General features: G+C 39.5%; 1 protein-coding gene across 4 annotated transcripts; it reads left to right on the forward strand.

Moving 5' to 3' along the window:
* The first annotated feature begins 92 nt into the window (after positions 1–92).
* Positions 93–15,962, forward strand: LOC113433805 (zinc-binding protein A33-like). 4 transcript variants are annotated; one of them, XM_026696590.2, is made up of 7 exons: positions 93–475; positions 1,294–1,568; positions 3,525–3,620; positions 9,904–10,137; positions 13,293–13,312; positions 15,060–15,172; positions 15,272–15,962. In XM_026696590.2, the coding sequence occupies exons 2-7, from the start codon at positions 1,296–1,298 to the stop codon at positions 15,817–15,819; spliced, it is 1,284 nt and encodes a 427-aa protein (XP_026552375.1). In that variant the 5' UTR covers positions 93–475; positions 1,294–1,295; the 3' UTR covers positions 15,820–15,962. The 4 variants fall into 4 exon arrangements, with proteins under 4 accessions (XP_026552375.1, XP_087780421.1, XP_087780422.1 ...); XM_087924295.1 differs by having other exon boundaries at positions 93–264; XM_087924296.1 differs by having other exon boundaries at positions 469–601.
* The last annotated feature ends 1,888 nt before the right edge of the window (positions 15,963–17,850 follow it).

The following is a 17,850-nucleotide window of genomic DNA, read 5'->3' on the forward strand; positions in this document are numbered from 1 at the left end:
CTGTATTAGACTGTGCAATTTAGCCAACTCCGCAAGAGATAAAAGTTGTTTGTTTGGGAAACGACCAATCGCAGGCTTCCACCGTTGCTCCTCCCTAATTAAAGAGTTCACAGAATTATTAAGTCCTGAATGCAAACTTCTTCGGCTTTTTGCAGCAAGCAGAAAAAGGAAAAAAAAAAAGCCCCTGCTAATGAGCCCCGTCAACTGCAAAAACTTCACAACACGCCTTTCTCCTGCAGCAAATAACACGGACCGAAGAAAGAGGCGAGCAGAGGCAACCTGGATCTCCCGGAAGGCTTTCGCGGCAACATCAAGCAGCCTCAGCAGCCCCGACGGGACCCGACCAATAGAGAGCAAGATCGGCCGGCCAGGGGCTGTCCCGATTGGCGCAAAGGGCCGCCGCTCAAGCAAAGCTGAGTGCAGTTTGGAATTGGGGAGTTTAGCCGACTTCCTCGGCGAAGGCGCGACGTGGCGGGTTAGTGAAATACAATGGGCGATGACGCAGAGCGTGGATGCTGAGGAGGGGGTGGTAGCCCGGTCGTTGTCTTGGCCCGTAGTGAACAAGGGCCGGGGAGGGGAAGCCGCCCACATTCGGCTCGGGGTACTCCTTCGCCCAGCCCTTATAGCTCCATAGGGCTTTTGGGAGAAGCATTTGCTTTTCTTTAGGGATCCTTAGGTGTGGGGTGCGGGCTGTTGTCTGAATCGCTCCGCCCCCCTGTTCTCGGGGTCGGGTTGTTTTGGAGAAAAACTATTAAGGAGCTTGCTTTTATGCAGGCAGCTGTTGAGATGTGAACTGGGTCTCCGCGATGCCACGTCTTTCTTTTCTTAGCAGGCAGCTTGCGGGTGTGTGATTTCTGTTTGGAGAGAGCAAATCTGGACTGCAAAACTCCAAATAGCCTCTAGGGGGTAGCGAAGCGAGGAAAACCCCTGCCAAACCGAGGGTTTTGAAATCTAGTAGCTCTTTCTTATTCTCCTGTGCTTCTGATTAAAATTGAATTCACCAGAAGGGCATGAGATTTCAAAGGACTTTCCTGCTACCTACAAAAAAAGAAGATCAAAACCTGTTGCATTCCTTTTTGCTACATTTCTATATAAGAAGAGATGCTTTTATTGATAGTTTCACATTTGCCTACAGGTGGAAGCTTAGGGGTTTGGATATGCAGTCCTGCTCAATGGTTATTTATGTGTTTAGGGGAAGTATTTAAACTAATCATGCATTTCTCAGTACGTTCCACTTGTAAAACTCTTGTTTCCGTAGAATGGAAACTTAGGCCCTCTTTTATCCTTTTGCAGAAATGGCTGGCAAGAGTCAGGAGCAGAGCATTCAAGAAGAATTAACTTGTTCAATATGCTATGACCTCTTCAGAAACCCTGTCATGCTGGAATGCATGCACCATTTTTGTAAAGAGTGTATCCTGAAATATTGGAATGGATGCTCCAGAATTGCCACTTGCCCCCAGTGTCGGCAAACGTTTCCTTCCCGATCTTTTCATCCCAATTTCATTGTATCTAATATAGTGGAGACAGTTCGAAGATCTGCCTCTGAGGAGCACAGAAGAAAAACCAAGGTAAGTAACCGTGCAATGAACCATTTTCCTTGGCCTTTTGGCAAGAAGCATGTTTAGCATGTGGCACATTGCAATAGAGATCCAGTTTGGGCATCTGGCTATAATCCAAGAGATTATAAATTCTAGTCCTGCCTTAAGCACAAAACCTTGGGCCAATCACTGTGCTATCTCTCAGCTGTAGAAAGCAGGCAAAAGCAAGTCACATCTGAAAAACCTTGCCAAGAAAACTTCAGGACTAATTCAAGCAGTCACGGGAATCATCAACGACTCAAAGGCACCCCAAAAAAACCTGAATTAAGCCAATATGCCTTTTACGGACATGATTAATGAACTTGATTATTTCCATCTATGGTCTGTCTGTATTACAGTGAGTAAAACAGGAACTGTGGTTTCTTCCTCTTTTACAAGCTCATCATGGATTGTTCTTGGTTTGCATGGCTTGTGATTTTCTTTGGCTTGAAGAAGACAAGCCAGTTCTATTCACATAAAAAAAGATATATCTATTACAGATGTAATCATGAAAATGGGGATTATCAAAAATTGTCTGAGGACATATCATATATTTCTGAAGAAGTTTAATTTTCCATGGTGTGCAAACATGCCTAATACCTTCTAGCAAATACTTTTGGATCAAGACCCAAAGGTGCTTTTTGCCAGAGGCAACTGGTCTTTCTGATTTTTCTCTGAAGATGTTTCGCTTCTCATCCAAGAAGCTTCTTCAGCTTTTGAATCAAGATATTTTATATTTTTATTCTAATTCCATTCTCTCCAAGCTCTTTTCAATTTACTTTGGCAACTGGTAGTATCTTTACCATTTTAAAATATTTTTAATTCCACCTTTATTATTTCCATAAGTAACCCAGGGCAGGGAACATATTTAATAGTCATTTATCCTATTTTCCACACAGTGATCACCCTGTCAGGTGAAGTGAGCTGTGAGAGAAGATTTATCTTTTCCCTCTCCATTGCATTTTGCTCTAGTCCTATCTTTTAACTTCTTTGAAGTTTTAATCCTTTGCTTAATTTATTTCTCCTCGTCTCACAATGTTGTTCTTTGCAGCGCAATACTGAAGAACAAGAATTTGTCTAGCATCCTTATCTGCCATTGGGACAAACAGAGGTTAGGAGAAAAATTCCCAAGGAAAAGATTGGGACTGAGGTCCTTATGTTTCAGAGATCTGAATTCCCAACTGATTGGCCAATATTGATTTGTAAGGATGTTTCCTTATAGTCAGGAAATGGCTGCCAGTGAAAAGGTAGTCCATTTTTCTAACTGTTTTTTTTTTTACATAAGAAAAAAGATGGAAGAAGAGATCACAAGTGAAAGAAAATAGTACTGGAAATCTTTGTTCAATTCTGCACGAGAGCACAACCAGCATTGAAATCCTTTTAAGTGTGGTCCTTTAGTTCATAGGTGGGGTGGGTGGAGAAAGCAAGAAAGAGAAGTCTCTGGCAAATGAATAAAAAAGATGGTGATAATAATTACTGATTAGGGAACAGTGGTAAAACAAGTAAAGAGAGGCTCATAGGCCCAATGCCAACTCTGGAACTTTTCCATGTTTGCATCCGTTGTCAGCACCAAGTGGAAATATTTATATCTCGCCCTTTTCATACATATGTCCTGGCATTGGATGCAAGGAGAAAGATTGCAAGGTTTGCATCACAATGTCACTGTACATGGTTTATCATTCCTCCCCACCTCTGGATGCCTTTGGAGAGGTTAGGGATTGGGTGGGGAAATGCATAAAGAGGAGAAAACAACATCAGGCACTATTTTCATATCCTTTTACTAAGGAAGATCAAGGAAGATGCAGGTGCTATTTGAATTCTAATGAACAACTTCATGGGATAAATGAGGCTGAAAAAAATATTGAGGATACTGTACTGATTCCAAAATTAATATTGGAAGTTATTCCGATGAATTAATTCTTTCTTTTCTTTCTTTTTCTCTTTCAGATGGAGCTCCAAAAGGTCCTTCAGACCTTCCAGATGAAACGCGAGAAACTGTTGAAGATGAAGCAAAAGAATGAGGAAAATATCAATTACTTGGTGGTAATATTACTGGTTTAGAATCAGAAGCAAATGGCTAAGATGCTAGAGATGATGTCAGAGGTGGGACATTTAGGGTTTGGGAGAGGTGGGGCGTTTTGTTTTTGTTTTTTTATTTTTATAACAAAAACAACAAAACCGTCTTTCAGTTATACAGTGTCGACTGGGTACATATATCTTGTGCACATAATATTTGTATGCATTTCTTACTAAATTTGCATTCATATTATAACCTATTCAACATTATATATCATAGTGTATCATTATTACAGTGTCATTAAATTTTCTGCTTCATTTTTCAACTATCCTTGAAAACAACTCCCAACTCTTAACTAGGTTCATATTATAGCCTATTCAACATTGTCTATTATAATACATCATTATTACAATGTCATTTAATTTCTTGCTCTATTTTCCAACCATCTATAGAATAGATCCCAAATCCTATAATACTCCTTTTCTTCTTGCTTTCTAACTACTAGTGTTAACCTACTCATCTCTGAACATTCCAATATTTTCTTAATCTCCACCCCCTCCATCGGAACTTTTTCATTTTTCCAAGTTTGAGCAAATACAATTCTAGCTGCTGTTAATACATGTATAATCAAATATGTTATTTCTTTGCTATAGTTCTCAGGCAAAATCCCCAATAGGAATATCTCAGGCTTTTAAGTCTATATGTTGTTTTATCTTCTTTTCCAACCATGTGTATATTTTAGTCCAATATCTTTTAGCTTCTGTGCATGTCCAGGTGGGGCATTTTGGCCACATGCTAGAAAGCACTGAAATCGAATAATCAGACAATCATAATTGCAGAAAATACATAAAAGGAAGAAGAAAAACTACCTATAGTCTGTGAGACTTATCCAATCTATGGGACCAAAGCTGGACTTATGACATTGTGTGACTTTTTCTTCCTAACACTATTCTTAAACTATAGGCAAAACAATATAAAGCAGTCGATAAAGAATAGTTACTTCTGGGCTGTCACAAGACAAACTAATCATCTGCCCAGATAATCAATGGACTGCTGAGGCCTCTCAGCAGAATAGAAGATTAATACCTCTAATTGTTGGTATTGCACAGAGCAAGGGGGGAATTACTGGGGAGAGTACGCAGATGGAAAAAGCTTAAGCCCAATAAGCCAATCTTTTTCCTGCTTTGTGCAGTAAGGCTTAGAAGTCATATTCCACAGGGTGATTTCGCTGAAGAAAACCAACAAAATCTTTCTTAAATACCAGTAACAAAAATAAGGTCAGAGGAGAAGGCTCTTCCATGTCAAAGTTTCGAACTATAGCATGCAAAATAACACAGACATTTGATTATGATGGCATCTTAAAAGAAAAAATAATATTGTATTGCTGAAATGCATTTGCCAAAGAAATGCCTCTAAAACGAACACTGAGATAATGGTGTTATAAATAATATTGGGATAAAAGTAGAGCAAACTTTTTCAAACCTCCACAAAGAGTGTGTGTGTATGTGTGCATGGACAAGTGTATGAAGAAAAGCTGGTAGAGCCATGGTGGCACAGTGGCTAGAATGCAGTATTGTAGGCTGACTCTGCTCACTGCCAGGAGTTTGATCCTGACTGGCTCAAGATTGACTGAGCCTTCCAAGGTCATTAACATGAGAACCCAGACTGCTGAGGGAAATACGCTGACTCTGTAAACTGCCCAGACAGTGTTTTAAAACACTACGGAGCGGTATGTAATTGCCATTGGTACTGCTATGTTTCATAACCTGTTCCTGCCACAATAGGTGGTGGGCTGACAGCAGGCAGCTATTTTCAGTTACACTGTATACAATAGGAAGAAATAAAAATTTGTTCATTCAGAGACACATAAATTTGTGAGGGTTTCTTGAATTCATTGGCAGGATGACTGGAGGGCCATGAGTTGAAGAAGGTTGTATGGGATTGCATCAATGAGTGAACTTAACTGGGTTTAATAAATGCTTTCCCATTTGTATACAGAATTAACACTTTAAGGGTGATGGACACAAATGAATTTTTGGTGGTGTTTTTCTTTCATAATGATTTGTTTAGTTTTTAACAGTTGGCAGAGGACATAGCTCCAGGAAAGAGCATTCCGTTAATTTTTCCACAAGACTGCCCTCTGCCCTCTTGAGAGAAGTGAAATATGTCACCAAAATAGTATTGACAGTGTTGGTCGTCTTGGCAAGCTGAACATTTGCTAAATCACTCAGCAACTGGGACTATCTTGGGAAGTGGTTATCCAGGGCTTAAAAGAACATATTTTAGTGTCTAATCCAGACCCTAAACTAAAACCTTTTAGCTCATTGATGCCCCCTCAAAAACATTAATTATTTGAAAATAAATTAATAAGCACTATTTTAATTACTAATTCTACAAATATAATATCAAACCCTTGGATAGTCCCATTTATCCCTGGAGGTCGATATCAAAATCATTTTGGGAAACCCTGATCTAACCTTTTTGTGGGTTTGATCAGGGTTTCTCAAATTGTTCTGAACGGCAGGGTTCCCAAGACCTTGATGGAGTTCCATTAATAAAAGGAGGCGAGGGAGAAGAGGGATCACTCAGAGGCGGCCAATTTTATATCACTAGAGCCTTGCCTCTAGATCAGAAGTTATGGGAAATTGGGGCAGAGAGTTATTTCAGGCCTGAAAACATCTAAGAACTACTGTGTTATTATAGTCGTCATATTTAATGCTGTTGCAGCCTTTCATAGATAGCATTCTCTCCTGAAACAAGCTGGTATTCAGGTGGTCCTCAACTTAACAACCATTATTAAGCCCAGAGTTTATGTTGCTAAGTTAGGAATTTGTTAAGTAACTTTTGCCCCATTTTACCACTTTCCTTGCCACATTTTTAAGTGAATCGTTGCAGTTGTTAAATTAGTAACACGGTTGTTAAGTGAATCTGGCTTCCCCCTTTGGCTTTGCTTGCCAGTCGTTCGCAAAAGGTGATCACATGACTCTGGGACACTACAGCCGTCATAAATATGAACCAGTTGTCAAGCATCCATATATAAATCACGTGACTGTGGGGATGCTGCGTGAAAAATAGTAATGTCACTTTTTTCAGTGCCGTTGTAACTTCGAACAATCACTAAATGAACTGCTTAAGTCGAGCACTACATGTACTCTATTATTCAAGCCTTTATTCTTTTTGCAGAGTATGTTGTGTTCTGTGACTTTTCAGCACCCAAGTAGACATTATGTACCAGTTCACTCTTAAGCCATGTTTAGAATTCCAGGCTGAAAAACCTGGGTTTTCCAAAAAAACCAAATTATACTAACTCAGAAAGATGGTTTTATTATTTTCTCTTATATATGTAAATGTTCTGGTTTCCTTATATTGCAGGATGGATGAATGCAAAATGAGGATCAAGGAACACTTAATAATTAAGTAATTGTCTCCACGGATAGCATGTCCGTAAAGGAAAAAAAAAGCACATAATCACTTACGCAGGACAGTCCCTTACTAGGAATTCTTCAGCATGTAGTTGTGGTCATGAGAATGAGAGGAGATGCAACCAGTCCATGGAGTTTGACTTTATTGATGACTAGGGAGGAAGCTGCTACTTAATGTCAGGTCTTGTCAGGGATCTGTTATATTCCATACGCTTTTACCATGATTGGTGATCTCCAACTCATCCCTTCTTGGTTAACTGGACTCAAGGAGATTATTCATGTCCTTTATTGGTGCCTAAATGCAGTGATACATCAGATATAAATTAACAAAATTAGGCTCACGACAATATGGATTAAACCTAATGTGCAATAGAGTAGATCGTGACCCTTTTTGAAGAATCAGGTTTATAGCTTGACATGCTTTAGTATTCATCCCGGACAGTTCTGAGGCCACTGTGGTCAGGATGTTATTGTCTACACTCTGTTAATATGCCCTTTACCAGAGAAGACATATTTGTCCACTTTCTCCATCTTGTGATTATTTCTCTTTGAAACCACTAAAATGCAGAACACTTGGAATTTGGGGTTAAGGAGTTTATTCTTTCTGAAATGTGGTTTGCTGATCACATTACCTTTTCAACAGCATTGCCATTCATTGTGTTTTAAGTCCAGTTAAAAATGCTGGATTTTTTCGCCAACAAAAACTCCTAAACTTGAGGTTGGTGGAGAAGAACTGCCTTGGTTTGCATGAACCTTTGATTTGTATGAACTTTCTCAAATTGTTTATGCCCAACCCTCAAGGAAACTTAAGTTGTCATGGGGGGAGGCTATTCTTGTTTAATTAGGCAGAATGTTAAATATTGGTTGGCTTGTTTTGTGTTTATTACGATATTTATCCTGTGGTTTATTCTCTAGCAAGATATGTAGGGTATCCATTTTATCTGTAACACTACCCTGTGAGTGATGACTGGCTAGGAATTGTGAATTCTGTGACTAAATGAGACTTGCTTGGATCTTTCCAATTCAAAGTCTTAATGAGTGGCTGTCTTGATAATACAGCAATCACTGAGAATTTAAAAATTAAAATGAAAGAACAACCTGCTTTTCTCATGTATATCATTCTGATATGTATTAGAATATTAAATTGTACATCATCTGAAAATGCCCTTTCTGAATTGAAATTTGACTCCAATATTTTATTAAGATTTTTTTAACAATCAAGGAATACAAACACGCATACTTCTGGATGTGGGAGAGATATTTGCTAAATCATCTTAGTTTTCCTCTTGATGTCTTGTCAGAAATGATATTAAATATTGTGCAGCTTTTTCTGAACAGCCACAGTCATCATTAATGGGCTTTTTAAAAATTAAAGCCTATGATTTACCCTTCAGATGTCATCAAGGTGAAGGAACATGATAAGTAATAACAGTCTCCCAGTTCATCAGAGAAAGCAGTACATCTAACCCACCTTCAACAAAATTTATCCCGGGTAAAGGTTGGAAGCAGGCAGGTCTCAGAAGCATTAGATTTAAGTTCATGAAAGCTGCTTCTGTAATCATTCTGTTAGCTCTTCATTCATTATATATATAATATATAATGACAATTTCTGAAAGGCTTTGGTAGTCTAATAAGTGTTGCTAGTTTGAAATGACAGTAAGTAGCAAATAATGTTCACTTCAAAAGGAGTAATTTGAATTTAAAATTAATTCTAATCATTTTGAGCCCATTGAGACTCACTACAGAAAGTTCAATGTACACTAGAGGAGTGTTAGAAAGAAAGAAATCAAATAATACAAGACAGATGAATCTCGGGGCTTATTTTGGTGCCCCTGAATATAAGCAGTATGTAATTTGCTTTTATAATTTTGCATACAATGGAACTGAATGGCAGGGGAGAGAGAAAGTCAATGATACTGTAATTAGGCAAGGTTTCTTTCTTCACTGTATTGGGCTGCCATGTTTGTAGGAAATTGGAGAGGGCCAAACAAAATGCTCACAAGCTTACAAAAGATAGTAGAGGGTTTGTGTGCATGCTTTTTTAATACATCTGAATTTTTAAACATTTTAAAAACCCAAATGAAAGTGAACGGCAAACCTTTTGCAAGCGTTTAGCACGAGTTCAATCAGGTATCCTCCAGGTGTTTTGAAAAACCCATACATTCAGCTTCAATCTCTTGTTTGCTGTTAACATAGTATTACTAATTAATTGCTGCGTAAGTGGTAATTATGCATTTGCATCATATCCTGTTGTGAGAGGACTGTTTTAATGTGAGAATACAGGAATATTTTTCAATAAAAATTAAAGGAGAAAATGAACAAGGGGAGTCAAGTCATTATAACTATTCCATGTGGGAAAGGAGCTGTTCACATAAAGACTAATCAAGGAACAAAGTAATCTTGCAGTTACACTGAACAGGAAACAATTAGAGAAATAAGTCACAAAAAAGAAACTTCAAATTAAAGTTGCAGTAGCTCTGAAAAGACTCAGTAGTGTTCTGCCAGACCATGCTAAAAGAATAGCACCATAATTGCCTTTAAATGAGAAAAATCTTCAAGTCTGTTTGAAAGAAGACCAAAGAACAGCTTGGGAAAATTGTGGTGCGATGAATTAACTGCAACATCTGGATTCTCTGTCAAAGTGAGACAGGACAATTCTAGATTAAATAGTAGCATAGATACAATTGCCACCCTGTGGCTGTGCAGATCCCTAGGAAGATAGCTGACTGCTTTAAAAATAAAAGCGTGCTTTGCTCTTCTTAACAAAGCGAGGATGCATTACTCACAAAACTTTCGGGGAGGTAATATCTTTTGAAACAAAGATAACGGCTGAATATATCAAACATGCACCTTGTTTCTATTTCTTGTGGTCTTTTTCTCTGTCCAGAAAACATCTGGGAAACTGAACTCAGAGGTCCATGCAGCATTTCAACATCTTCATCGGATCCTACAAGAGGAGGAAGGAAGGATGCTGACAGAACTGGCTAGAGAAAAGCAGCAGTACATGCTGAGACTGGAAAACGCTTCTGTACGATTAACAGAAGAGATCTCTGAGTTGAAGAAGAGCATGGAGCAGATACAGCGTAGGCTGGAAAACTCTGAGATCTCATCGGGGCTGCAGGTGAAGCTTCCTACACTTCCCTTGAGATGGGGGTTGAACTTAGGGCTTGGCGTTCAGATCAAATCTACCCTTCCTCCGTCTTGTTTATGCAACACACCGAGGTTCGGGGAAGACCAGGAGGGTGTGGGGCAGTTCAGAGGAATGGATTATCTCCTGGGTGAGAGATGTGGATGGGAAGAAGTGCCCCCGCCCCCCCGTATTAATTTACAATCTGAAAATGTTTGCCTGTACTCATTGCTTGTTTTACTGTCTTGTCCGTAACTAGACTTGACCTTTTGCATCATGTTGCAAGAGAAGGGGAATTTCTATTTGGCTTTCTAATGGCGTCTGTAGTGTTATCTCTCTACCTGTCTTCCCATCCTTTCTCCATTTCACCAGGGCGAGCAATGAGAATGTCTCCCTCTCTCCTTTCTTCCCTCCCTCCCTGTCCCGTTTCTTGCAGACTTGACAAACATGGCAAGGGAAATGTCAGCTGACATTCTCTTCCTCCTCCCAAAGGGCATTTGCTCTTTTCATTTCCCTTTCCTGTATCATTCCTGAATGATAACTCGTGGTTTAATGCGATCTTTTTACATCACAGTAAGTTGCTGTGACTGCAGCGGCAGGATTGTTAAACGAATGGCTGACTCTCCCTCTGATACAAATTGCATGGGAAATTGCCTGCCTTGAGAAATTACTGCAAAGCCCTTGAGCCTTGGAGTGTCCAGAGCGGCCATATTGGCTCTGGGTCCTATACAGCAAAGCTGCACAAGGAAACATCGCAGTTGATATTAGAGGTAAAAAGCCAGAGCATAGGCTCTAAACTTCTTGAAACTGCTGGAAGGAGTGTGTTTTGGAGCTGTGCTTTCTGCAGGATATTTTCTGCCCTGTGTCCTTTCATTGTTGAACCAGAGGTGGAGGCTGTTGGGAATGAGTCTATGCTGTCTGCATCTCAAACTGAAGCACAAATGGTCCCTGCAGACCACAGGAACACAGTCCTTTCAGTAGTTCCAAGAAGGTTCCATACCCATTTGCACTAGTAATCAGGTGAACCTCCAAGTGGCCTCAATGACTCTCTAAAAAGAATGCAAATAACCAGCTGTCTGCAAGGAGTATAAATCCATTCCCCACCTTCCAGTCAGAGCTGAAGAAGCTTCTTGGATGAGAAGTAAAACATCTTCAAAGAAAAAACAAAGTCCAGTTGCTTCTTGAAAAAGCACCTTTTGGATTCTAGTTTACGACAACTTTCTAGCACTTCCTTGAATAATCACTGAAAAAAGTTCAGTGGAAAACGGGAAGAAAGGCATCAGTTAATGGTTACTGAAAAACTATATTTATCCTTTTTTTCCCCTAGTGGACAAGCTGGGTCTAGGAAAATTCCCAGAAAGTCTTCAATTCAGGCTCTCAGAAACAAGACCTATTTAGCTTTAACAAATAGCTTATTACATGCGTTCCTCTAAATGTGAGGAACACAAATGTGCTTTAATCGCAAACCCCTTTACAAAATGCATTAGAAAACATGACACCTTTTCCCTTCATGAAACTTCTTCTACTAAATGTTTACATTTATAAAATTAAGTGTAAAATTAATCTGCTTTGCTGGCAGCCAAAAGATGGATTATAATTTAAATAAATAAAATAAACATTCTTTACCTATCTAAGCACAGGTAGTCTTCAATGTATGACCACAACTGAGCCCAAAATTTCTTGTTGCTAAGTGAGACATTTGTTTGTCCCCATTTTACGGTCTTTTTTGACTTTGCTTGTCAGAAGGTTGCAAAAGGGGTCAACTGACCCCAGGACACTGCAGCCGTCATAAATATGAGTCAGTTGCCAAGCATCTGACTTTTGATCACTTGACCATGGGGATGTTGCAATGGTCATGAGTGTGAAAAACAGTCATTACTTTTTTCAGCACCGTTGTAACTTTGAATGATCACTGTTGTAAGTCAAGGTATGCTATTCCCTAAGCAGGGAACTAAGCAACATGCAAAGGCAGAAAAGGAGTAAAAACTAATAAGGTATATAAATGAAAAAAAGAAACAATTAAAAAAATTACATTTTGCGCATTCTAAAATTCATCCGTGCAGTTCTCTATATGTTAACTGTTCTACCAAGTAATTTGTTACCAAGAAACAAATTCAGCTACTTGCTCTAAGGTGGTTTATTTCTTCTCCATTTGCACAAAATTTGCAGCCGCTCTCTTTTTTCCTCTCTGTTCAGTAGAACTGCTTTAGTCTTTGATGCATTAATTTACAGGTCCATACTCTTTCACACTGTAATATATAATCTAATATTCACTACAAATCTCTTGATTTCTCAGTCAGCAAAAATAGCATTGTCTGCATACAAAGGAGCGCATCTGTTCATGGCTATACCCCAAACACCTGCAATGTTACCATAAGCATTCCTTATCTTGTGATAGGGAAATTGTGATTACTTTAAACAAGCAGAGGACTTATATTCTTGTCTTACAGCCTGCGTAAGGTTGAATAATTTGCTTAGTGCTCTGTTTCCTTCCCTGTATGATTTACTGCCATCAAATAATACTTTTAGCACAATGACCAGTTAACTTTCAGTGCTTTATTCATACAAAGCATTCCATTATTTCATCATGGCAACTAGGCTTCTGAATAAGCTACATGGATAAACAGTGAAACATTTCAAATAAAAAAAGGAAAGTCCAGTTGCCATGATATAACTTCCAGACAACTCTACTTGGATGACTGAGAATCTTCATTGACATTTTCTCTGTCTAAATTATCTAAAGTACAATAAACTATTATTTCTCAACTTTGTATTTCAAATTGGTTTTCCAGTGTAATTTAAAATTATAATGTACAGCTAGGGATAAAGCTCTTCTGCTTTGCTGGTGACATACTACAGATTTCCTTCACAAGCAAAAGCCCAGAAAGACACCAAAAATTGTGTCTTGAAAATTGAGAGACTGAAAGCTTAACTACCTCATCTCCTCATTCATATCATGAAATGTTTATTTATTGTCTCCAGAATATATTCCTTTAGCATTTAGCTTCCCTTTGGAATTGTGTTTAATATTCACTTAATTGTCCTTCTCTCCAACTTTAGAATAGAATAATATACTGTAGAATCTACTGGTGCTAGTCCACACAAATTGAGTGAGATGTTTCTTAATTTGCTCTACTTCTTTTTTGCAGGTGGAAACTCTGCCTGTCAGGTATGTGTCTGGAAAAGAAACACAAAAAAAAATCCTTTGCAATTTCTTCTTCTCTCACCTGCTGTGGGATAAGGGGATAATTTCATCAGGGTGGAGATTGGGGTATCATCACCTTAGTATTCAACACACTGAAAGTTTGGAGGAAGTCAGTGAACAGATCGAGGATGTACGGGTAGATCTGTATCCTCTGAATGCTGAACAGTGTGGCACAGATGTGCTAGGAGGAAATGGTTGAGCTACTTGAATGAGCTCCACTTGTAGTTCCTCAGAACTGATTAGCAATCTAAATGGACGGAAGACTTAGCCTGCCAGATTTGCAGGATATCAGATCCAATATGAGCTCAGTTAATCTGCTTTGGCTTTTGCTTTGCCAATCCTGGAGAGCTTTCTAGCTTCACCCAGGTGGGCAGGAAAAAGAAACACAAATCTCTCACTTATCAAGGCCCTGTTGGATCCCGATATGTATCTTATGTTTCTGCTTTATTGTGATACTGCCAACTTGCTATAATGATTACATTGGAGATGTAGCATCCATTTTCTCCCTGTTAATTGTAACGAGAAGATTGCATGTGCAATCCTCTTTCTCCTTCACCATACCAGGGGACATTTTTATATGTAAGGAAAGGGCTGGAGGTTTCTGTGGAAATGAGTTTAAAATTAATTAATTAATAGCATTTGGTGTATATTTTTATTAGGTCCATTTGTACACTGCTACTGTGCATGTTTCTGTTTGTCTGCAAAGTAGTTTCTTGCATGATGCTTAGGACTTTCTCCTGGCCCTCCAGACTGTGAGTTGATAAACCCCCTTAGGCTGAGAAAAGGAAGCAGAATGCCCAGGTCAGAAATTTCCCCTCTGTTTAAGCTGAACGGACATTGTAGGAATTTGACAGTTTTCAAGGATGCTTCATTCTTCAAATGCCTGCGATCATGGGCATCACTGACTTGCACGGTTCCCTAGTTAGTATAGGTAGTCCTCTACTTACAACCACAATTGAGCCCAAAATTTATGTTGTTAAGTGAGACAATTGTTAAGTGGATTTTGCCCCATTTTATGATCTTTCTTGACACAGTTGTAAAGTGAAATCACTTCAGTTAGTATCACTGTTGTTAAGTGAATCTGGCTTCTCCATTGACTTTCCTTGTCAGAAGGTCGTGAAAGGCGATCCATTACCCCGGGAAACTGCATCCCTCATAAATGTGAGTCAGTTGCCAAGTATCTGAATTTTGATCATGTGACCGTGGGGATGCCTGCAATGATGATCGTAAGTTGAATAAATGGTCATAAGTCACTTTGTTCAGTGCCGTTGTAAGTTCAAATAGTCACTAAACAAACCATTGTAAATTGAGGACTACCTGTATTGGTCTCTTTTCTTAGCTACTTTGCTTAGCAATAAAGGGTTGCATGGATCTTGGAGAAGTGGTGGTGGGTTGGTAGGTTTAATTAAAAACACCTCTACATCCTGCTTCCCACCCACCCAGTAATTTCAGCTTACTCCCATCTGTTATGTGGACTCAGCAAACAGATACGTCTGAGCCCCTTTATATCAGTTTTACTGCCGTAAAATTGGGAGCACAGTAATTTGCTCCATAAAAGTGTTGAGCACTTCGTGGTCAATAAAAGTACGGGGTAGCATCCAGGTAAATTGACTGGAAAGCTTCGAGACTGGAGACCATTTACTTTGATAATGGACAAATGTTGTGATGTGTATACTCTCGTCTTGTTTAGCTAAGTTTCTTTCTGTTCCAGACCAGCAGTGCAACTAGAAACATTGACTTTGTTTCAAAAACACTACAAGGAGCTGCGTGACAGGCCCTTGCAGTACATAATTTGGCGAAAGATGCTGAAATCCATCATCCCAGGTGTGTTTTCCCTGTTTGAAGTAGGCTTGGGATAAAGAGAGACCAGCGGAGCTCCCATATAGCAAAGGCCTGACTTAATTCCATGCGTTGTTCTCATAGCTCCTGCTGTTCTGACCCTGGATCCAGAAACGGCCCACCCCAACCTCATCCTCTCCAAAGATCTGACTTCAGTGACAGAGAGGGAGTCACCTCAGGCGGTACCCAGAAGCCCCAAACGTTTCCTGCAGAGCGTGAACGTGTTGGCCAGGGCGTCCTTCAAAAGCGGGCAGCATTACTGGGAAGTCTGGGTGGGCAACAAGACGAAGTGGGAATTGGGAGTGGCTTCAGACAATGTGGACCGGGCAGCAAAAGTCCGTCTGTCCCCAGAAAATGGCTATTGGACAATAAGACTGTGGAACAACTCCGAGTATTGGGCCGCGGCAACTCCCTGGGTACGTTTGGAGCCCCAGTGCTTGCTAAAGAAAGTGGGGGTATTGTTGGACTGCAAGGCCAAAAAGCTGACTTTTTATAACGCTGAGGACATGTCATTCCTCTTTACTTTCCACCAGTTGTGGGCTAGCAAATTCTATCCTTTTTTCAGTACCGGTTTCAGTCATGGCGAGAAGAACGCAGAGCCCATGAGGATCTGCCATCCTCTCAGGCTCTGAAACCATCCCATTTCACAGGACATGGTGGGTACTTCGGTTTCTTTCTGCCTTAGCGCTATTACAATACTGTTTATCCTCATAACTGACGCTGGTAAACGTTCATTGAGATTTCAAACTACTTACACAACGGACATAAGCAGGCATGAGAGTATCACATCTCCTCCTGGATTCTGAGGAGATTCAGTTAGTCCAAAGAGATTGAAAGCAGCCTTTTTTATGATGCAGGACTAAGATGCTGAAGAATTAGATTGTATCTTTAAAGGAACCAGCCAGATTCACAAATTCCAGACTGAAGGACAGCTTTGTAGTGCAGAGGAAGATTTCCCCAATTTTGCTGCATAGCTTTCAAATCGAAAAACAAGGTGTGTTTATGTTACTTCAAAATATAATGGTAGAATAGCCCCTTTTAAATCACTTTAAAGGAGCATTTTGTAAATGTGTGTTTTATGGACATGAAAGCAAGACCATTTTATGTGGGAACTGAACTGGGAGCAGTATGTCAGCTTGTACTTCAACATATGATTCAGAATAGCAGCACAGTGATTTTGGTAATAACCATGGCAAATTGGAGGACAGGGTAGTTGCATTGGAAATGGGAGATGCGGCTCTGCACTGTTGAAAGGAGGAATTTTGAGGCTGTGATAAAGCTTCACCAATAGCTTAGTGTTTGCCAGGGATGTATAAGAAGCTACTCCTGGCACCCGTACTATTACCGGTAGTACAGAGTAGTATGTACAATTACATATTTTCCTTATAATAAAATCAAATGAACCTATTGCTATGCAATATTAAAATAAACAAATGTGTATTTCTGCCAATTGTTCTGGAATTTTTCACCTCGTTCTGTATATTTGTATCACTTGGTGCAGTAGCTTTTTGTCTAGATTGACATTAAAGAATATTCATGAGAGGAGTAGAATTTTTTTTTCCTCCCTGTTTTTGTGTAGTTCCTGGAGTTGCCAGCAGAGGGTGATGTCTGCTAAAAGAACATTTTAACAGGAGCTGAACTATTTATTTATTTATATCCCACCATGACTATTTTTTATAAATAACTCAAAGCAGCAACATACATAATCTTCTTCCTCCTATTTGATTCAAACCTGTCATTCTTAGCATGGGATCCATAGTTGCTTGCAAAATGAGCTTACTTTTTTTTAAAGGTGCAGGTTTAAACAATTGCAAGCAGGAACATTTTTTTTTTTTAAGTAATGTGTCCCAGGACCCCTTTGGTGGCTCAGAGATCCAAAATTGTTTTTTTTTTAAGTGAATTCTTTTTTTATTTAGAGGCTCCAATGTTTTTCCAGTCCTTGGAGAATATATTTTCCAGACATGCCCCTAATCCTTGCACTAGGTGAGATAATATTTCAAAAAACGATCTAACTGTCTTGAAAGGAGAAACTCAGAAAACCCGCTGCTTTTCTGTGTTGCCAAAATGAACTTGGCCAGTATTTTGAGAGGATGAATTCTCTTACCTACCAATGTATGTGTGGTCTAGTGGGATTTGTTGAGGAGGGGAGACTTTCTGCATCTGTTGTGCCACATGGAGAAAAACACCCACCCAGAAGCTAAACATCGGGTGTTTTCAGTAACATTGATTACATAAAGAGAGCAAGTTGATTAATAATTTCACCTAGTCAAACCTTCAAACTCAAATAGCTAATAACAGTTACTCCCTATCAAACGACATTCAGTTGGCCTTCTAGGGGGAAGCTACATTAACTCTGATTCACATATTTGGGCCCCTGCTTTTGGAAGACCAAAAATCCTAAACTGCCTCCTTTGGCCAGTTAATACCTATAAGCTACAGTAACAGAGTTGGAAGGGACCTTGTAGGTCATCTAGCCCAACCCCCCGCCCAAGCGGGAGACCCTACGCCATTTCTGACAAATGGCAGTCCAATCTTTTCTTGAAAGTCTCAAGTGATGATGCTCCCACAATTTCCGAGGGCAATCTGTTCCATTGGTTAATTGTTCTCACTGTCAGAAAGTTTCTCCTTATTTCCAAGTTAAATCTCTCCTTGTTCAGTTTCCA

The sequence above is a fragment of the Pseudonaja textilis genome, chromosome 2, assembly GCF_049901715.1.
Source record: "Pseudonaja textilis isolate UNSWEBS1 chromosome 2, rPseTex1.2, whole genome shotgun sequence".
NCBI lineage: Eukaryota > Metazoa > Chordata > Lepidosauria > Squamata > Elapidae > Pseudonaja > Pseudonaja textilis.

What these genes read in the sequence shown, in the direction of transcription:
- LOC113433805 (XM_087924294.1), top strand. Translation starts at nt 807, where the DNA reads ATGCCACGTCTTTCTTTTCTTAGCAGGCAGCTTGCGG. An exon ending in AGCACAGAAGAAAAACCAAG is followed by an intron (nt 1,569 to 3,524) that starts GTAAGTAACCGT and finishes TTTCTCTTTCAG; the next exon opens with ATGGAGCTCCAAAAGGTCCT. An exon ending in AAAATATCAATTACTTGGTG is followed by an intron (nt 3,621 to 9,903) that starts GTAATATTACTG and finishes TTCTCTGTCCAG; the next exon opens with AAAACATCTGGGAAACTGAA.